General features: G+C 44.3%; 1 protein-coding gene across 1 annotated transcript in view; it reads left to right on the plus strand.

Moving 5' to 3' along the window:
* Nucleotides 1-21,436, plus strand: part of LOC121285667 (proline dehydrogenase 1, mitochondrial-like) — a 49,585-nt gene extending 28,149 nt beyond the window's left edge. The window contains exons 5-14 of the mRNA XM_041202325.1: nucleotides 22-86; nucleotides 691-807; nucleotides 5,105-5,184; nucleotides 7,414-7,495; nucleotides 13,834-13,926; nucleotides 14,296-14,442; nucleotides 15,345-15,520; nucleotides 16,156-16,254; nucleotides 17,130-17,218; nucleotides 17,742-21,436. Of these exons, the coding sequence (XP_041058259.1) occupies nucleotides 22-86; nucleotides 691-807; nucleotides 5,105-5,184; nucleotides 7,414-7,495; nucleotides 13,834-13,926; nucleotides 14,296-14,442; nucleotides 15,345-15,520; nucleotides 16,156-16,254; nucleotides 17,130-17,218; nucleotides 17,742-17,929 (1,136 nt within the window). The 3' untranslated portion in view covers nucleotides 17,930-21,436. The remainder of the gene's footprint in view (nucleotides 1-21; nucleotides 87-690; nucleotides 808-5,104; nucleotides 5,185-7,413; nucleotides 7,496-13,833; nucleotides 13,927-14,295; nucleotides 14,443-15,344; nucleotides 15,521-16,155; nucleotides 16,255-17,129; nucleotides 17,219-17,741) is intronic.
* The last annotated feature ends 504 nt before the right edge of the window (nucleotides 21,437-21,940 follow it).

Below are 21,940 nucleotides of genomic sequence, written 5' to 3' on the forward strand. Positions count from 1 at the left end.
ATCTCTTGATGTCCTTTGCAGGTGGCAGTTCTGAGGATGGATTTTCTGCCATCAAGATGACAGCACTGGGGAGACCACAGTTCCTGGTAGGATTCTAGTCTTGTTTCTAACAATTGGAGGACGCAGACCTGAAGTTGATTGTCTGATGCTGAATAACGGGTGGGGGGAGCTGGTGATAAGTCATCAGACTTGAAGAATGTTCCTTTGAATTGTAACAAATTCATGAAGCTGATTAAATGAGTGTGAGTGCTGGTTTATGTTCTAGGAGGGTGAGGGGGGTCGTGTTTGCCTATCTCCTTGTGATGATGGCAGGTGCTTTCTACATTCATTTTCAAGCCTGACTGCTTATTCCCTGATTGGTTTCCTACACAGGAGTGAGTGGAGGGAGTCCCACCGACCTCAGTTTAACATGCCTGACTTGACATTGAACTGTAATAGAAACTGAAAAATGTTGGAAAAACTGGTAGCATCTGTGGAGACCTCTCCTTTCGCTAATGGGTTAGGGGTTGGTTGGCTGTTGGATCTCAGGCTGTCCTGGTTTGTGGGGGAAGGGGGTCATGTGTCAGGGAGGGTGGGAGCTGCTTTGACTGTGGGGTTAGTTGCACGGTGATCCCGGGATAGTGGTCTGTGATGTGCCTGATGTTCTGTCAGCCCCCTGCAATTCATGTGCTTTTTCTCCATTCTTTGTAGCTGCAATTCTCTGAGGTATTGGTTAAGTGGCGTGGTTTTTTCCGGCAGCTTGCTGCTGAGCAGGGAATGGCAGGTCAGGCTGCTGTGGACACGAAGCTGGATTTGGAGCGACTGCAGGTGAGTGAGTGAGTCGATGGCTGGTTGGAAGAGGCGTTTGGGCACTGGGTGGGGCGGAAGAAACAGACAAACCAGATATAATCAGCCATACTGCACTGCAGTGCTAACTTGCTTGGGCCATGCCTAGTATTAATCATATTAACAGCAGGGTACAATTTCAACACTGCCTTTATCACCTTTATTCCCTGTGGAGCCAAAAGTCTGGGGCCTGGAGGGGACCGAATTGGTGCAAACCAGACAGGTGGACTGGAGCTTGGGCCTGAAGCTGGTTCTGCCAGGTCTCTGTCCCTTACTCCACTCTACCAGCCTGCTTCCACTGTTACATCATTAAGACAGGACGACTATAAAAACGGTTGGCAAGAGTTTATACAGGTATTTAAAAAGGAAAAAGAGTCAGCAAAGTGGGTGTTGGGCCTCTAGAGAGTGACAGTGGGGAGTTAATAGCAGATAATAAGGAAATGGTGGATGAAATGAAGAAATATTTTTGCTTCTGTTTTCTCTGTAGAGTATAAAAAACAAACCAGTAATAGCTGGGTAGGGATAGCAAATCAAGGGAGTACTCAATTGTCAGCAAGATATAATAATGTTAGTGGAATTTATTGGGAAATAGTGGTATCCTTGTCTATATGTGTTTGTGTGTGTGAGAAACTTAATTGGATTAAAGGCAGCTGGTCTGAAGGCTTTGATGTATTAGAAGATGAGCTAGGTTTGAAACATTAAGTAGGTAAACATGGGGGAAGTTTAGAATGTAAGATGTAAAAGGACATTTGCATTTTAAAATACAACCAGGCTAGACTGTTTTCAACGGAGGGGTGAAATGTGTCACCTAGCCAGGTGAAATTTAGAAAGTGTGTTTATTCTTCCCAGAGATTACTGGTAAAATTAGTACTATGATTTTTTATGATCAGGTAGGTAAAGCCCCAAGACATAGTAAAACAATGGGACTTTACCTTCAAAGGGGAAAATATGTATAAAGAAACAAAGTCTGTGTGTAAAGGCAGGCATTTTTTAATATCTAACAAGTGTGAAATGTTTTCAGCATCTGTGCCTCAAGTTGCTGTCTACAGAGAACTGAAGTTAAGGAAACTCACTTCGAATTGGATTGTTCAGGGTTTCATGTTTCTTTGCCTGGGTCTTTTAAATTCTGTGCCTAGCTATTACCTTAACAAAAGTGTAACTGGGAGCTAGGTTAATTAGGGGAATTAGAAGTTATCATAAAAGTAATTTGTAGATTTATGTATTTTTAAAATAATTTCTTCTATTAATAAAGGTTTAATTTAGTTTTGTAAGAAACCTATGAGACTTGGTGGTCTTACTACTGAATTCAAGGCACGCATCTTGAAATTTATACAAGTGTCAAAGCAAATTGTGACAGTTGTTTCAAGTTTCCCTTTGGGATTGAGCAGCACAGCATTTACCATCAGCTGTGCATAACATCAGTAAACTGGAAGTTATTGAGAGGAGTTGAGGAAGTGAGAAACCTTGCAGTGCATATCCACAGGTCCTTGAAGGTGGCAGGACAAGTAGACAAGGTGATCAAGAAAGCATATGGAATGCTTTCCTTTTATTGGGTGAGGTATTGAATACAAAAGCAGGAATGCAATCATGGAACTGTATAAAACAATGGTTTTTACGCTGGAATTTTGTGTACAGTTCTGGTCACCGCATTACAGGAAGGACATAATTGCTCTGGAGAGAGTGCAGAGGAGATTTACAAGAATGACTCCAGGGCTTGAAAATTGCAGATTGTATAGGCTAGGGTTGTTTTCCTTGGAACAGAGGAGGCTAAGGGGTGACCTAATTGAGGTGTACAAAAGTGAGGGGCCTAGATAGGGTAGACAGGAAAGACTTGTTTCCTCTAGCTGAAGGATCAATTACCAGGAGGCATTGACGTAAGGTGATTTGTAGAAAGATTAGAGGGGACATGAGGAAAATCTTTTTCACCAAGAGGGTAGTGGGCATCTGGAATTCACTGCCTAAATTGGTAGTTGAGGCTGAAGCGCTCAACTCATTTAAAAGGTGCCTGGATCTGCACCTAAAGTGCTGTAACCTGCAAGGCTACAGACCAGGTGCTAGAAAATGGGATTAAAATGAGCAGCTAGTTTCTCTTTTTTTCTGTTTTTGGCTGGCACAGACATGATAGGCTGAAATGCCTCTTTCTGCACCGTAACTTTCTATGGTAAATCGAGGTGGAAGGGAGAGGGGAACTTCATGAAATTACAATCACCAGGGAAGTGATACTGATCAAACTGATGGAGCTGTGGGCTGACAAGCCTTCAGGTCCTGATGGATTTCATCCTAGGGTCTTTAAAAGAGGTGGCTAATGAGGTCGTAGATGTGTTGGCGTCAATTTTGCAAAAGTCGCTAGATTCTGGAAAGGTTACTGGAAAGTAGCAAATATAACCTCCCTATTCAAGAAGGGAAGGAGGCAGAAGACATGAAACTATAGGCCAGTTAGCTTGACATTTGCCATGGGGAAGGTGTTAGAATTGATCATCTAGAACATTATAGTTAGGCACTTAGAAAAGCTCAAGGTAATTGGGAAGAGGCAGCATGGTTTTGTGAAAGGGAAATCATGTTCAACTAATTTATTGGGGTTCTTTGAATGAGTAACATGTGCTGTGGTAACGGGGAGCCTGTAGACTTGCTGTACTTGGATTTCCAGAAGGCTTTTGATAAGGTACCACATCAAAGGCTATTGCAGAAGATAAAAGCTCATGGTGTAGGGGGTAACATATTAGAATGGACAGAAGATTGGCTGGCAGAAAACAGAGTATGCATAAATGAATATTTTTCTGATTAGCAGGATGTGATGAGTGGAGTCCTGCAGGAGTCTGTGCTGGGACCTCAACTTTTTACATTTTATATCAATAACTTAGATGAGGGTAGTGAAGGCATGGTAGCTAAATTTTCAGATGACAGTTATGAAGAGGACATGAGGTTGCAGAGGGATATAGATAGTTTGAGTGAGTGGGCAAAAATTTGGCAGATGGAGTATAAAGTACAAAAATGTGAAATCGGCAGGAAGAATAAAAAAGCAGGGCATTACTTAAACAGAGAATGGCTGCAGAATTCTGAGGTGCAGACGGTTCTAGGTGTTCTAGTGCATGGATCACACTAAGTTAGTATGCAAGTACAGCAAGTAATTAAGGCAGCTAATGGAATGCTAAGCTTTATTACGAGAGGAATTGGACATAAAAGTAAGGATGTTATGCTTCAGTTATACAGGGCATTGGTGAGACCACAACTTGAATATTGTGTGCAATTTTGGTCTCCTTATTTTAAGGATGGATGTAAATGCTTGGAGGCGAGCCAGACGAGGTTTACTACATTGATATTTGGAATGAGCGGGTTGTCTTATGACAATAGGTCAGAAAGTCTGGGCTTGTTTCCACTGGAATTTAGAAGAGTGAGAGGTGACTTGATTGAAGTACATAATATCCTGTATCATCTTGACAAGGTGGGCGTGGAAAGGATGTTTCCTCTAGAACCAGGGGGCACTGTTTAAAATTAGTGGTTGCCCTTTTAGGACAGGTGAGAAGTTTTTTCTGAGGGTTGTGCGACTTTGAAACTCTGCCTCTGAAGGCATTGGCAGCGGGATCATTGAATATTTTTAAGGCAGAGATTGATTCCCTTGCCTAACAAGAATCTATCTAAGGTTGTCAGAGGTAGATGGGAATGTGGAATTTGAAACACAAACAGATCAGCCATGATCTTATTAAATGGCGAAGCAGGCTCGAGGGGCCAAATGGCCAACTTCTGATCCTATTTCGTATGTTCATAGGACTAGTGGGACAATATCTCTTGTCAAACAACCTGCCAGTTTCTTGCTGCCACCAGCAAACTTACCACGTGATGGAGGCATGCTTAATGGACAGATGTTAAAATGGGGACCCAATACCAATTTCTGACTTGGCGATAGTGACGCTACTCCAATTTTTGTAAATGTATTAAAAAAAATTAACTCTACTGTCAAAATTGTCATCCTCCCCCGCTGCCCACCCCAACCCAATAGGGAAAATATCTAGGGTGAGGTAAAATGGTGTGTTCCCAACCACCCCCACCTTATGAAAATAAACCTTGCACCAGAATTGGGACAAGCTCGGTGCTTTTGGAAGGCTGGTGGCTCTAAACCCCAACCTTGTTACTATTCCAGCAAATGAGTAGGTTTCAGAGAATTTCTGGATATTTTTCTTATATCAAGGAGAGGGTGAAGCCTTGGCCTAGTGTGAGGAATTTTTCCGTTCTCTATACTGCATTACATTTCAAACCATTTTCTCTTTGCTTTGTACCACAGAACAGCTTGGTTAAACTCGGCATAGCCACCTTGGAAGAGATCACCCACTGGTTTACTGGCGGGAACATTAATCTGTCTGGGTGAGCACCTGGTTCAAGCACATTTCTGTGCATCTCACGCTGTGTGTAAGGCTGTGGGCGCTGTTTACTGACATCCTCTGCTTTTCTAGAATGTTCTGTGCAAGTTTTATAGGCCATGACCCAGCAGTGCTGACATTAACGTTAATTGCACAGCAGAAATACGAGGGCGATTCCTGGCACCCACGCAAAGGCCACTTGGGGAAGTGCAAGTTTTCAAGTGCAGGAGGAGGTGTAGCGCGTGAACGAGTTTTATCAATCAGTCACATGAGGGGATCCTCCAGCGTAAAGAGGTATCCTTGGGTATTCTGACAGGTATGGTCGAACTCTGTTAACGCTATGGTCAGTCGCCCTGTACATGTGCGCCCTCCCTCACATGCTCCTTCTAACAGCTCCCCCCTTTGTCTAGGGTTACTAATTTGGCATGTAATAATTGAAACTCTGCAGTCTTATTTCTACAGGTAGTAAATTATTGTTTTGAGATTTTTTAAATTGTTAGTTTTACATTTTCATTTTTTTCTTCCCTCTTTTTCTCAATCAAATCTTTCTTTCTCTTTTTCTTTCTAGTATCTAATTTGACTTTAATTTTCCCTATTTCTTTGTGTCATTCCTCTATTTTTTCCTCAGTCATTAAATTGCACTGATTAAGGAGATAGTCTGTTCTCCCCAGGTTTCAGAGACCCTTATTATTAACTCACACTTCCAGCAACTTATAGGGCAAAGGTTTTTGAGCCAAAGAATGAGGGAGGAAGTTTAACTAATGGGGCATGTTATGATGTGCCTCACTCCAGCAAATTCTGGCCTTTTGTATCCCGAAAAAAGCTCATTCATGAATACACTTAGTGAGCCAGCGAGTTTTTGTTCCAGACATGCCAGCAAGGCCCCAGGTTCTGCCTGTACTGAGTTAGCTGATCTCAACCAAGGTTGCCATGGTATTATAATTAGTCAGAGTACTCCTGGACCAGAGAATGGTAAAATCAGCCATTCCTACTCCTGAATGTTAATTGCACAGCAGAGATACGAGGTCGATTCCTGGTACCCACGCAAAGGCCGCTTGGGGAAGTGCCCTGCTGGAGAGTACTTGTGCAAATTGCAAATGAGGACAGAATCAAGTGTGAATTTAATTTCCTGTATGGCTGAATAGTCTGATGATCTTCATTGTCCGCAATCACACACAATAGAATGGTTGCAGTGCAGAAGGAGGCCATTTGGCCTGTTGTGCCTTTGCTGACACTCTACAAGAGCAACTCAGCTGGTCCCTTTCCCCCACCTTTTTCCCTGTAGGCCTGCGACTTTTTTTTTCTCTTCAGGAGCTTATTCCGTTCTCCTTTGAAAGCCACGATTGAATCTGTCCCCACCAAACTCTTGGGCAGTGTGTTCCAGACCCTAACCGCTTGCTGGCACGTCATCTTTGGTCAGTTTGCTGATCACCTTTAAATAAATGTCTTCTTATTCTTGACCCTTCTGCCAACGGGAACAGTTTCTCCCTATATACTCTGTCCAGATCCCTCATTATTTTGAACACCCCTCTTCTCCAAGGAGAACAGCTCTAGCTTCTCCAATATGTCTGTCTAACTGAAGTCCCTATCCCTGGAACCATTCTCGTAAATCTTTTCTGCACCTTCTCTAATGCCTTCACATCCTTAAAGTGCAGTGCCCAGAACTGGACACATTACTCCAGCTGAGGCCAAACAAGTGTTTTATAAAGGTTCACCATAACTTCTTTGTTTTTGTATTCAATGCCTCTATTTATAAAGCCCAGGATCTTGTACACTTTAATAACCGCTTTCTCAACCTGCTCTACCACGTTCAACAATTTGTGCACACGTACTGTCAAATCCCTCTGCTCCTGCACCCATATTAGAACTGCATCTTTTATATTGTCTCTCCTCATTCTTCCAACCAAAATGTATCATTAACTTCTCTGCATGAAGTTTTATCTACCACACGAGTACTTTGTCACTTGAGTGAATTATTAATGGCTGTTGGTATCCCAGGAACAGTACGTGCCTGTATGAGGAGAATGAATGAAGTTGACATAAGGAGGGGGAGGAGGTAACAAAAGAATTGTTGAAAATAATAAAATGGCGTTATTTCAGATCACTGGTGCACATGTGCCGTGGGGAATTTGTCACGCGTGTGCTCGCTATTGGATTGTGTGTCAGATTGCTGACATGGGCGCATCCTTTACCATAGTACTGACTCTTGTATACCCTTTTCTCCTCCTTTCAGCACTGTGGACCTGATGGACTGGAACGATCTGATCGATAACCGTACAAAAGTTGCCAAGCTCTTTGTAGTTCCAAACCTGCAGGTACGGAGCCTTGAATATCTTTGAGAGCAGATGTGTACGAAGATAGAGTTGTGGGATACCTGTGTAGGAATGATGTGTGGGATATTTGTGTAGAAATGATGCCGGTGTAAGTCAGGGTAGTAACCTCTACGTGCTGCTGTCTTTAGTTTGTAGATTGTTTCACCTTACAATACCTGGGTGCCTGCTTCGCTGATGCACTTTTCTCCCATCCTAGCCTAAGTCCAGAGACTCCCAGCATAAATCCCAGAGGTGGGGCCATCATAACTGAAGTGACGCCTCACACTTGCGAGATATACCACAGTGCCCACCACCCCAATTCGCCTGATAGCAGTTAGAATAGCCCACAGACCCTTTGAGCTGAAGGAAAAAAGTCTGGTATATGTCTTTGCTCCCAGTTGACGCTTTGTCACTTCAGAATGAAGCAATCACTCCCCTCGCGGGTTGGTTACCTTACTCCAGTAAAGACTCTTTTCAGCCAGTGGTGGAACCAATCCCTGCTAAGAACAGGTATAGGTTCCATTGAACACATCTTGTAGAATTTTCTGCCTGAGAATTCCCCCAGACTCCTCATCCCTCCTTAAGGGAGAGTGTGAGAGCCCTTGGACCTTCTCCCACTCCCACCTCAGAATTTAAGAGGCCTCAATTTGATGGGGCACAATTCAAGCTGAATGAGGTATCAATCCAAATTTCTAGTCCTCTGGATGTCGTTAAGACTGTTTTTCCACCTCAAGCCACAGGAGTTTCAGGGACTCTTGTACCTTGATGAGGCTTGACCTTTCCAAGACATTTTTCTCCCCTTGTGTTTTTAACCGGGCTGTATTTCATGTTTCTGTTTTGAAGTTCTTTATTTTTGTCCCCATATTGCTTGCTGGAAGGTTTTGGCATAATGGGCGGCAATATCTATGCTTTGCATGCAAGGTAAAGCTCCCCCTGCTTTGTTTCCTCAGCATTTCATTGTTCAGTGAGATGTGAAGTAAAGCTTCCTATTGCAGCAGAGTCACAGAATGGTTACCGTACTGAAGGAAGCCATTTGGCTCGTGTCTGCGCTGGCCTTCTGAAGGAGCAATTTACCTAATGCCGCTCCCCGGCCTTCTCCATGTAACCCTGCACGTTCTTCCTTTTTAGTTAATAACCCAGTTCCATTGTAAATGTCTTGATGCCATGCTCTCACCACTCCCTATCTCTGTGACCTCTTCCCGCTCGACAACTCTCAGCCAACTCTCTGTTCCTCCAACTCTGACCTCTTGCCATCCTTCACTTAACTGAAGGAACGACTGCCAATTGTGAATTATCTAAGCTCCAAGCTTGGGAATGCTCTCTCTCCTTAAAGCCCCTTTCTTTGACCAAGCATCCGACCATGTTTTATGTTCTTGGTTATCGGGTTCGCTTTGTCCAGTGAATGCTAGCTGCATCCTTCATATAACACATTAGTTGGTGCTTGAAACAATATAGGCAGAAAGACCGATTAACTGAACGAATATTGGTGGTTTACTGGAACTAAGAACAGAGCACTAACACAATGTGGGCTTCTTCAATCACCTCCAGCTGTCGGCTTACAATTACCCAAGTAGCCCACTCTTGGTAGCGATTGGTCAATTAACTACATTCTCTTAAAGGTACATAGCACTCCACTTTACCACATCCCTCCTCCTTTACTTGAAAGTACAATTGACAAGCTTCACAACATCCCAATTATTTATATGAATAATTATTTACAAGTTAAGTCTCAGGAGCGTCGTAGCTCAACAGCTTCGGCAGGTTTTTCCGAGGCCCCCTTCTCAGGGGTCAATCGTGCCAGGCTCTTTGGTGGAATTGGGCAAGTTTGTGTCTTCGACCCTCTCGGGTCCAACAGGCCGCACTGATACTTCCGAATTGTGTGACATTTCTTCCACATGCGGTGCAGACTCGAACGCAAATGATGACGGCATTCCTTCTTGTGGAGCTGCCTCTCTTCTCCGGAGATGATCCCCATGTCGTCTAATTATGTGGCTGTTTATCAATATATTATAGGAGAGAGATCCTGTTACGGCACTCACTTCGCCTAATAGCCAATTGAGCCTATCTCCAAAGTTCTTCACGAGAACTGTGTCTCCCACTGTGAAATTTTTTTCATGATTATGGCCATCATGTCTAGCCTTCTGGGCCACTTGGCTTCTCTCCCCTCTTCCCCCCCACCCCACCCCCCCTAAATTTGGATGAAAGTTAGATGGGTGTGGAGAGGTTTCTTCATTAGTAATTCAGCGGGGGCAAAACCAGTGGTTGTGTGTGGCATCGTCCAGTATGTGAACAGGAACCGTGACAATCTGGTGCTGATGGAAACCCCGTCCAGCTTTTTCATCCTGTACTTAAAAGTTTTGACTGTCCACTCAGCCAAACCATTAGAGGCAGGGTGGTAAGGCGAGGTTTTGATATAAGTTATTCCATTGAGGGTTGTAAATCTGTGGAGCTCCCCGCTGGTAAGTGCAGTCCCATCATCTGACACGAGCACCTCCTGTAACCCGTGTACTGCAAAATTCTGCCGCAAACGATCTATGGTGGCAGACATGCACCGGACTTCATAGACATCCATCCACTTGGATTGTGTGTCTCTTAGCACAAGGAACATCATACCCAAGAAGGGCCCCACGTAGTCGACATGGCGATGTACCCATGGCAGGTCCGGCCATCCCAGGGGTCCAATGGAGCTAAGGGGGGTAGCTTTTGTATCTGCTGGCATTGAAGATAACTTTTGACTAGGGTTTCGATATCTGCATCTATCCCTGGCCACCACAAGTAGCTGCATATGAGCATATTCATCCTACTGGCCATGTGAGCGCCATGAAATTCGACTAGTCATGGCCTTCGCCCTTTCGGGGGCACGATAGTCCTTGCTCCCCAGAGCATTATGTCGTTTTAGCAGGTGAGCTCATTTCTGTGATTGAAATAGGACTTCATGTCATCAGACTCCCGGCTCACCCGACCATCCATTCAAGACTTGCTCCCGGACGCGAGGTAAAAGTGGATCTTGGCATGTCCGCTCGGATTTGTTTGGCCTGGACAGGGGAGGAATCCAAAAAATTTAGTACTAAGACAAGTTCCTGGGGAATTGGAACCTTCACGTTGTTATCTGGCAGGGGGAGGCGGCTCAGCGCATCAGCATGTCCAATCTGGTTTCCAGATCAGTGAATAAAACTGTATTCGTAAGCAGCCAATATCAGTGCCCACCTCTGGATGCGAGCAGATTCGATGGGGGGTAATCACCTTATCCTCTCCAAATAATCCCAGCAGAAGCTTGTGGTTGGATATAATGTGAAAATGGCGACTATGAAGGTATCGATGGAATTTCCGGACACCAAACATAGCAGACAAGCCCCCCTCCTCAATTTGAGAATATCGTTGCTCTGCAGCACTGAGCGTGCGAGGTCTATAACCAATGGGTCGTTCGGAGCAATCCGCCTTCCGATGTGAAAGGCCAGCCCCTACTCCATAAGGGGATGCGTCGCAAATTAAAATCAATTCTTTCTTTGGGTCAAAGTGGACCAGTAGGGCCAATGATCTTAACAATTGCTTTAACTTCAGAAACGCATCCTGGTGCGGAGCTTGCCAAATCCATTTATGGTTTCTCTTAGCCAGTACAGACTATAGATTTGGGAGAAATCCCCAGAGTAGTTTATCATGCCTAAGGAGGCCTTTCGTTCTGTCGTGTTTCTTGGTGCAGGTGCCTCGTGAATAGCCTTGACCTTTTCTTCCATGGGATGCAGGCCCTGTACGTCAACCTTATGGCCCAAGTAAACTACCTCCTTGGCTTGAAAAAGACATTTTTTCTCGTTTCAAGCACACCCCCGCTTGTGAGAAGCATTTCAGCACTTACTCCAAATTAGCTAAGTGTTCTTTGTCAGTTCGTCCACTGAGTAAGACCTCATCCAGAGAAACAATGACATGGGGCAGTCCTTGAAGCAGACTTTCCACGGAAAATAGCACATGCCAATGAGACCCCAAAGGCTAGTTAAATATATTGATACAGCCTTCGATGTGTATTGATGGCCATGAATTCCCTAGGGCCTTCTTCCAACTCTACCTGTTAGTAGTAGTCCTGTCGAGTTTTGAATATGTGATGCCCCCTGCCAATTTCGAATATAATTTGTCAATCTTCAGTATTGGGTGTCTGTCAAGTCTGGTCACTCTGTTTACAGTTAACATAGTCACAGTATAAGTGAGTACTTAGGCCTGACTTCAGTACAGGTACTGTGGGTGCCGCCCACTCGGAAAATTGCACCGGTTGTAAGATACCCAACTTTTCCAGCCTGTTTATCTCCGTCTCGACCTTGTCCCATAGAGCATAAGGGACTGGTCTGGCTCTGATAAATCTGGGGATTACGTTAGGGTCTACATGGATTTTGGCTTTTGTAGTCCATGAATCCATCATAGCTTGTCACTGAAAATAGAAGCGTACTTTTGTAACAATTCCTATAAGTCTCTTGCTCTGTTTTGAAAAATCTCGGCCCATTGCAGATTAACCTTTTTGAGTCAGTTGAGACCAATTAAACTGGGGCCTGCCCCAGCTACTACAATAAGGAGTAAAGTTGCAGACTGATCCCCATACAGCACCAGAACTTGACTTTTCCCTTTCACTCTTATTTCTTCGCCCGTATATGTTTTTAATTTCATGTCCGATTCTTCCAAACTTAAAGGATGGACTCCTTTATTCAAGTGTCTGAACATATGTTCTCCTATGACAGACATTGATGCCCCAGTATTGACCCCCATCTTGGTGGGTTGTTCATTGACTCTAATGACTTCCTGGATAGGCTCGGTTCTACCCATTTTCAGGTTGTATAATGAATGGATGTCAGATTCTGCTTCCTCTGGCTTTTCAACGAGACAGATTTTGCGATTTCTACCTTTGTTTTTTAAATGCTGTCTCGGCCTACAATCTCGTGCCACAATGTGACCATTGTGGTGGCAGGAAGAGCATCCGATATTTTTGAACCGTCGATTGCCTGCAGGCTGCCTGGTCGCATTTATCTCATTAACGTCTTGGGTTTTCACTGTAGTACTGTTGTTCTTCAATGGTCTGTATATAGTGGGCACTTCCTGCCTTTCTGTGGAGTCCAACATTTTTGTACCTTTTGTTACCGGCCCTTCCTGTCCTACAAGATAGACGGTGCCATTTTGTGTATCTTTTATTGCCTCCGAGTCTCTAACAGCCTCTCCATGGCTGTTGCCAATTCTAATGCCTTACTGAAGTCTAGATTAGGTTCAGATAATCGCTTTTGAATAGCATCGTCCCTGATTCTGCATATCAATCGGTCTCTCAACATTAATTGAAGTCCGAACTCTCAATATTCCGTTAAACCCATTAAAGGAGCTACATAGCCAGTGATTGTCTCTCCTGGAAGCCTGTTCCTCAAATTGAATTTAAAACGCTGCATAGTAACCGAGGCCTTTGGCTTTAGGTGGTTTTTTACAATGTTTACTAACTTGCCGAAAGCTTTCATATTGAGGGTGTTAGGTGACGTGAGGCTGCAGATCAGCCCATACGCTTTGCTCCTGCACGCTAGGTTTTTTGACGTAATGAGACCAGTTGTCGGAAAATGGGTTGAATGGTTCAAGATGCCCAATCTGCGGCATACTCGATGACTAAGGAGACTGCGCTTTCAAACAGCTTTCAAGGTAGTGGAGAGGTAACGTAGCTGGCTTACCACGGCTTTCTTCATTGCCGTCAATTGATCCGGTTTAACCTCGTCACCAGTTTTGTTTTTGATTATCAGGTTTGCTTTGTCTGGCGAACGCGAGCTGCACCCTTGATATTCACACATTAGTTGGTGCTTGAAACAATAAAGTCAGAGAGACCGATTAACTGAACAAACACTGGTGGTTTTTTGGAACTAAGAACAGACCACTAACACCATGTGTGCTTCTTCATCACCTCCAGCTCTAGATTTACAATCACCCAAGTAGCCTGTGCTGTGTAGCGATTGGTCATTACAGTCATATGATCAATTAACTCCACTTTACCATACCATGTGTCCTAGTCTTTGACTCAATGGTAGTTCTTCTCCCCGAATAGCACTCATGTGAAGTACCTTTGGATGTGTTATGACTTTAAAGGTGCTGTTTAAATACAAGTTGTGTACAATTGCTGCAGATAGCTTTAATTGTACATGGATTGCAGTGATTCAAGGAGGCTGCTCACCACCACCTTACCACCAAGACAATTAGGGATGGGCAATAAATGTTGGCCTTGTCAGTGAAGCCCACATCCCTTGAATGAATGAAACAAAAACTAATGTATACATCCATGTCGAGAGATGGCTCTGACAGTTGGAGTAATGGCTGTTTGTTGTTTCTTCTTGCAGACAGGTGAGATTGAACCACTTCTCCTAGAGTTCACAGAAGAGGAGGAGCTGCAGATGAAAAGGATGCTGCAGAGAGTGGATGTCCTGGCAAAGGTAGGAGAGTTTAGGGCACAGGGAGCTCTACGGGAAACTCAAGTCGTTGCAAGTGTTTAATGGTGTAGCAGGGACACTCTCAGCTCATATGAAATGCAAGGCTCTTGCTTCCCAGCCACTCCTGTCTTTCTCCCACACAGAAATGTTCTCTCCTTAGACCTGTTGGTTGGTGTTATGTCAGAAAGCCAGTTGCTATGTTTTGTATAAATTTAGATGCCAATTTCAAGATGAAGCAGCCAAAGGCATGACTTTGTATGCCAACCACAGTGAAGCTTTTGTTTTATTTGTGCTGGGGGAAGCATGGAGGTGTTGTTGCCCTTTAGGTTTGGGACTAAAACGATCACTTATTGACATTCCCACACTCCGCAGGCGGCCATGCAGAAGGGGGTTCGCCTCATGGTCGATGCCGAGCAGACCTATTTCCAGCCAGCTATCAGCAGATTGACCCTGGAAATGCAGCGGAAATTCAACACTGAGAAGCCTGTCATCTTCAATACCTACCAGTGCTACTTGAAGGTAAGGCACTCCTTGGGGGGTGGTGGGTTGGGGGTTTGGGACTAGATGGTTGTCACCTCTTCTCTGCTGTCATGTGTGTTGTGTAGTGGCCGTACTGAAACTTGAGGGATATAGAGGAAAGGCCCATGTTTTTGATGGCTGCCTCCTGAGTAGATTCTCTCCAAATCCCATCGGAGCGGAATGTACATTTTGTGCAAGGATAATCTCACTGAGGCTATTACACACTGGCTGAGGCCAGCCCCTGTGGAACTGTAGCTCGGCTGGTTGTAGCACTCTTGGGAGAAGAAAGAGAAAAAGAAAAAACTTGCATTTATGTGGCACCTTTTGTGAATGGAGGACATCACAAAGTGCTTTTTAGCTGATGAAAAGCTTCTGAAGTGTCATCACTGGCTGTCACGCATTTTCACACAGCCATATCCCACAAACAATAGGATATATTTTCCAGAATACTGGGAAAAACTCTGCTGCTCTTGGAAATAATGCCATGGGATCATTTATGTCCATCTCAAAGGACAGACTGGGCCTCATTTAATGTCTCAGCCGAAAGATGGAACCTCCAACAGTGTAGCACTCCCTCAGTACTGCACAGAAGTACCAATCTAGTTTATGTATTTGAGTCATGAAATGGGACTGGAGCTAAAAGCTTCTTACTCTAAGTCAAGTGTGCTATCAACTGAGACCTGACCCAGGAAGGGAGATGAATAGCTTAGACGGAGGTCAGGGCATCCCAGAGGAATGTGGAGTGTCTATCGGCAGAGTAAGTGATGGGTAGCGTGAGCCAAGCTTTGAACCAACTGCAGTCTTTATAGAGATTTGGCACTGGCTCATTCTGTCACTGCACTGTTCTCCAAGGCCTCACCAAAGCTACACCGATGGTTTTCCATTTCCTTTCCATACCGCAGGATGCTTATGATAACGTGTCCATGGATGTGGAACTGTCCCGCCGGGAAAACTGGTACTTTGGAGCAAAGCTAGTGAGGGGTGCTTACATGGCCCAGGAACGAAAACGTGCCAGGGAAATTGGATACGAGGATCCCATCAACAAAACCTATGAAGACACGAATGCCACATATTCCAGGTATGAATCCTTTCTGTGCAAGAGGAATGAAGGGAGCTCACCTATGGCTCTGCAGGGATTTTATCTCTCTGTGTGTATCTCTCTCTCTCTCTCTCTCTCTCTGTGTGTCTCTCTCTGTCTGTCTGTCTCTCCCTCTCTGTCTGTCTCTCTCTCTCTCTCTGTCAGATGAATGCTGCATTCTTGCCTTGGTTCAGCAGCTCCTTGTGGATCATTTTGACTATTGCGCTAAGGAACTGTGGCCTTTTTAAGGCAGGGTGTTTACCGCTTTGGGGCAGGTCAGCAGGCATTGCCAAACCTTCTGGCTGGGCTGCGGATTGAGCAACTAGTCATACCATGTTTAAAAACACAAGCATGTGCACATAAACACATGCACATCAAGTGATGGATTGGCAGAATGTGGGAGGAGGATTACCCCTGAGGTTGATGTTGCCTCAGTCATTCAGCAAGGTCTCAGCATGGCTTTGTTACCACCTGGAGTTACTGTGTGAACCGAATTAGACTAAAGTCAAAGCAACAGCAATAAGCAGTTTGTCTGTCCTGTAAGTTGCTGTCCAATAGGTTGCTTATTCTTCCTGTTGTCCTTGTATCTGATGGGCAGGTGCTGGAGTTCTGACCTTCTGCTGTTGTCATTTCAGGTGCTTAGATTACATCCTGAATGAAATCAAAGTGAACAGGAAGGCCAACGTGATGGTGGCCTCACACAATGAGAAAACAGTCACATATACACTGCACAGGTAATGGGGGAATGCTTGGCCATGCATGGTTTTGGGTGCTGCATTACTAATGTGATTCTGGGATAAGGGATATGGTTACATCACCACTGCTTTTAAACTCCACCACAGGTGTGGGGGTTATGGCATGGAGCATTGTTTGGCCAGTTGAGATCTTGTTGCGTCTCTTCCCTCCTCTGACTTCCATCTGACACCAGCAGTGTGTTTTGGAAGAGTTCTGTGATGTTACAAATAAAAATAAATAAATTGTCCTTGTTTGTTTTAAATCACCCCCTCATCCTCTTTCAGTGGCTCCAGAGTGGATTCATGAGAATCCTACACTGTTTGAATATTTTATTTGTACCCAGCATGAATTTGTTTTTCATCCTTCAGAAAGGGGCACGTTGCTGGGCATGGCAGATCAGACTGTCGTTCACTTCCCTTTGTGTGCAAAAGCTGATTGCCTCCTGGTGCCCACATCACTGCTCATTCCAATGTGAAGGCTCCTGAAGGCAACCAGTGATGAATCTAGTCTGTTCTTTGCTGGCACTGTGGGAATCATTAATGCTGGAGACTTCCTCCTGTTGCTGAGCCCTAATGAACCCCTTAGCTCTTACTATGGTTCAGCTGTAGATTTTCTCATATTTTCTTGCTGGGGCTAATGTGGATGTTACAACACAGGAAACTTGATGCCTTGGATCATGTAACATTGCCCTTGAGCCTGTTTGTGGAATCCATAATCAAGGTTTAATAAATAGAGGGATCTGTTGAGATTGTAACCTGCCTGTTTGTACATCCTACTGTCCCTGCTGCTTCTGACAGCAGTAAATCTAACCTCAAGCTGTGCCCATTTGAATATCTGTTCATTAGTTGCTAACACCCTGTTCTTCTGCTCACAGAATGCACGAACTTGGGCTCCAACCGTCAGCTAAGCAAGTCTACTTTGGACAGTTACTGGGCATGTCTGATCAGATCAGTTTCCCCCTTGGTACGTGAACTAGAAACAAATGATCCTAACTGCTGGGTAACAGAACCTCATAGTCAATTCAGTGTCCAGGTAACCTCTCCTGCCGGGGACGTTACTCATGTGTGGGGCCTGCCTTTTCCTGTATTAAGTTGGATTCTAATTTCTCTAGTGCTTCCCGCTTCCTGGGATACATTCCAGAAATGTTAAATCCATTGAGATTATAGAAGATCATTAATGGACATTTGCGACACAACCTAAAGTTTATTTCTGTTTGAAACATTGGGCATTGATGCCTTTTAAGGATCCTGGGATATGTGACCAGGTTTAACTCTCTGACAAGGTCCAGTCAACAGGAAGCTATGATGGAGCTAACTGGTAACTGCTGGAGGATTTGAGAGTGGGCTTACTTAGAACTCTTCATTTCAAATCCTAGATCTTAAGAATACCAAAGTATCTGGAATAATGCCACCTGGACTTGACTAGTGCTGCGGGGAGTGTTTTTCTTTAATATATAAGCTAACCCTCTTTATCCTGTCTTTCACAGGCCAGGCTGGATACCCAGTGTACAAGTATGTCCCTTATGGTCCAGTGGAAGAGGTTTTGCCCTACCTGTCCAGACGTGCACAGGAAAACAAGGGCATGATGGCAGGAACCCAAAGGGAACGAGAACTCCTGTGGAATGAGCTGAAACGCAGGATATTGAAGGGGGATCTATTCAAAGTTGCATATTAGAGGGGCGTGTGCAAGAAGAGGGCCTGGCAGTCTGGTTTTAGAAGTGACCACTGAGTGGGGGAGGGGGGTCATTGTCTTTGTATGTTGACGCACAAAGTGCTTTATTAGTGCCGGGGAGGGGGTGCTCTCTTATCACTTGATTAGGGGCACTCAAAGCTTTGGGAACCGGTGTTTCCCTCAAACAAAGTTTTACGTAAAACATAATTCTGTTTGGCAGGTTTCAGCATCTGAGCCATCATTGGACCTTGTCCTTTCTATGGTGCTGTGCGAGTGATCAGCCCTTTCTTTCTACTGTCAACCCACCCAGAGCCAATCGCATCTGTTGACATTTTAGTAGTATAAATATGTAATTAAAAATATGGCATGAGACTTTCACAAAAATAAAATCCTGGCTGGTGTTAAGGGGATAGTGGGCATTCTCTTCATTTTATTTAACTTTTGGTGGAAAAGCAGCAGGTAAATGGTGTAGACACCGCACAGATTTCTGGGATTTTCGCTGCTGTACTGCAAAAAGGTATGTCAGGTGAGGTGACACCTCCCTCAGAGACTCCCCCCTCCCCCTCCTCTGGCTCGCTGCATAAATTTGTTACTCGTTACTTGATACTTAAAATGTGTTTAGCAATGTAGAAATCCTTTTAACCATTCTTTAATGTATATTTTTTTAAAGTAGCAATGGGTGGACATAAGATCCCCTACCCTGATATACTTAGTCCAATAACTTCCTTCAGGTTTCTGGGAGAAGTGTTGGGCCACTCTGCTTCACTGCTTTGCAGAAGGATTAGAGTTTGGAGGGTCTCCCACGTCACATGAGGCAGACAAAGCACACTCTTATGCCTGTTTCCGCTGCTAGTTTTACATGGGACAGGTTGCTAGCCTGTGACCAGAGACTATAGCTTGAGGAGCGTTACTCCAAATCAAGCATGACTGACGGGAGACTCTCTCTAGCTGCTCTTACCGCCTGCCATTGACATAATGGAAGGATTTACAGGTTGATAATCAACCTGTTTGACTATGTTATAAATACACCCTCCATGCCACCAAGCCCTGGAGTGGAACTCGAGCCCAGAGCTTCTGGCTTGGAGGTAGGGACATTACCCACTGCACCACAAGACCTCCCTTGCAGAAGGATTGCTACGTCCTTACACTCTGACACTGTTTGCATCTGAACACCAGTGGCTGTACAGAATGAGACCTTTATCACTGATTGAACATTAGATACATTTCACAGAAATTCTGCCATGTGTCATATGAACTGAATGCTCCATTTGGAGTGTGCTTGCTAGGTTTTAACAGTGTATTTACATATGTATATGTTAAGTTACTACTGCAGTTACAGAGCAATGATGAGTGTGACCTCAAACTATTGATCTCAAACTCAGCACTGGTGGTAGATTGAATGAATAATATTCAATTGTAACTTCATTTATAATATGAAAATTAACTCTGTTCTGTTAGATGATTTATCAGTGTTCGGGGTAAATGCATTTTTGCCAATCTAACCGTTAACCTGTCATTGTTTTGTTGCGATCTGCCCTCAGAAGTTAAGAAACTCTGTTACGCACAAAAAAAATGAGCCAGTGTCTATGGAGGGTTATCCCAAATGGTGTACATTATCCCATGTGGAGCACTTGATCTCCCATCAGCCACTTCCACATTGAAAGGAAAACTCCTGCCACGTTATCCCACCATGCATTTCAAAGTCAACTGTACCAAAGTTGATAACGCACTGTGTCAGGTCTGGGAATGCCTGATGGGTTAGCAAGTCATGGATAATCCTCTCTCTGATCCAAAAATGTGCCTCATCCTTTATCGGAGAAGGGTGTTCGTTCCCAGCAGCAGGGACCCTTTGGCCTCGTACAAGTAACAGTGACTACTTAATGCTAGATTTAAGGAAGGATTTCATTGCAGACAGCAGAGAAAAGAAGGACTGCTGTGGGTGTGCAGGACATAAGTGGTGGTTCTTAAATACTTTTGGTTTTCAAAAGGATCAGTAAACTCGGATCTCCCCCACATCTAAATTACAGGTTGGATATCTTAAATCCAGCTTCCCCCCCCTCAGTGAGACCATGCTGGATTTCGGATTTTCCCAGATTTTGGATTATCCGTCATTAGAATTGCGCAGTATTGCCCAAGGCTCGGTGCTGCTCAGCAGAACCTCACCCCTGCTCCTGTAATCCGTTCACTGGATTTGTTGACAAGAAACAGACCCCGGTTTTGGTTGGAAGGAATTGAATGGACCCAGCTCCGTTCACAGGAGGGTTATTTACAAACACTACTGAATGGGTCCGCTGAAATTTTATGATGTTGGAAGTCTGCGCACAGGACATGTAACACAGCTCCATCCCTCTGACTAGCTACTAGTTCTCCGGGGCTGCAGACCCTTGGGGAGAATCCCGGACACTATCCCGCCAACAGGCAGCTGTGTTCATAGAATATGTTAAGTGCTGCATCAAAAGAATGTTTAATAATACTTTAAGCAGGTTTTTACCTGGCTACTTGCTTACAGATGTAACTGCCTTCATGCTCCTCTCTGAGGTGAGACAAGCCAGCCCAATCTGCGCTGTGCATGTTGTGGTCGTTCTCTGCTCCTGCCTCCTGACTCTCACGAAGCCCTCCTCTGGCTGCCCATGTAGCTCAACTGTAGGCCGGCCTTCTTGGAAAGCACATTCACATTATTTTGTGGACCCCTTGGAAAGTCTGTATAGTCCCCTAGGGACCATGGTTTGAGAACCACTGCTGTGCTGCTGTTGACTTGGATGTTGAACTGTTGCTGTTAATTTCTCCTTTGTGCCTTAGGAAGGGATATGATGCCTTATCCCTTTGTTTTTTTTGGGGGGGTATTGTTTTTGCCGATGTTCATGAAAATCATGAATGGACTGCACTGTTTGACTGTGAATCGGGGGATTTGATGTATCTGTGGCTGAGGGGAAAGGATTAACTAATGGATGAAATGCCTGCGGGCATCTGATTTTAGTGAAACAAAGATTTATGTTTCAGAGGACTTTAAATGTGGATTTTAAAGATTTGGGAATGTACTCTGTGACGGGGAGAGGGGCGCGTGGCTCAACAAGTCTGAAATAAGAGAAGCAAAACGAACTTCAGAAATATCAGACTCGAACCACTTGTTTAGATAAGCCCTGTACTTTTGTAAGCCTATTACAAGTCCTTACTCCTTGAAGGATGTGATCAGATCAGAATGTCTGCGAAACTGTGGTGAAGTTACCCTTAGTTTTCCTCAAAAGTGCCCATGGCATAGTGCCATTAGGGTCAAGGTTTGATTATGTATCTTAGCTGCTAATGTAGTGGTGCCTAGTACCAACCCCACAGCAAGAAAACAACTGGCGAGATCACTAGGCCATTAGATTATTTAATTGGAGGAAGGGGGTGATCTGTGGGAACCCTGATGCTAAGGGGTTTCTTTTAACTTGTTTTTAAAGTTTTCCTGTGCTGTCTACTGATTGATCTTTTGTGTGTTCCATCCTGTTTCAATAAATCTATTTGTGTATAGATTGCTTGCAATGTGTGCGTGTTATGTTTTTAAATGTTTAAGTCATCTGAGTGCCTGACAAAAATGTGCTTAACTCTCCAACTGACTGAGCAATTCAAAACAAATGGTGCAAATACACAGCAGGTCCCTTGACCCCTGAAAAGGATAAGTTTACTGTGTCCAGTCTGGCAATAGATATACAGTAGAAATATTGTTTTCAGAAGCTCCCAGAGGGATTTTGGTCATTTTCAGTTTACTTCCCCTGCCCCCAAACACCTTCACCAATAAATCCACACAAGTAAAGTTTGTTTGCCCAGTCAGAGGTTCAGAGTCTCCCCCACTTGCCTAACTGCGGAGAGATTAGTTGGGAAGAGCGAAGGTTTCGAGGTCCTGCTGGCTTTTGACTGCACCGCTAATCAGCACACAGCGACTGGTAAACATCCAAGTATTCATCATAAATTACTGGAAATGCACAGTAGGTTAGTCAGAATCTGTAAAGCGAAAAAGTCATTAGCGTATCTAAC

This window comes from Carcharodon carcharias, chromosome 13 (assembly GCF_017639515.1).
Source record: "Carcharodon carcharias isolate sCarCar2 chromosome 13, sCarCar2.pri, whole genome shotgun sequence".
In the NCBI taxonomy this organism is placed as follows: domain Eukaryota; kingdom Metazoa; phylum Chordata; class Chondrichthyes; order Lamniformes; family Lamnidae; genus Carcharodon; species Carcharodon carcharias.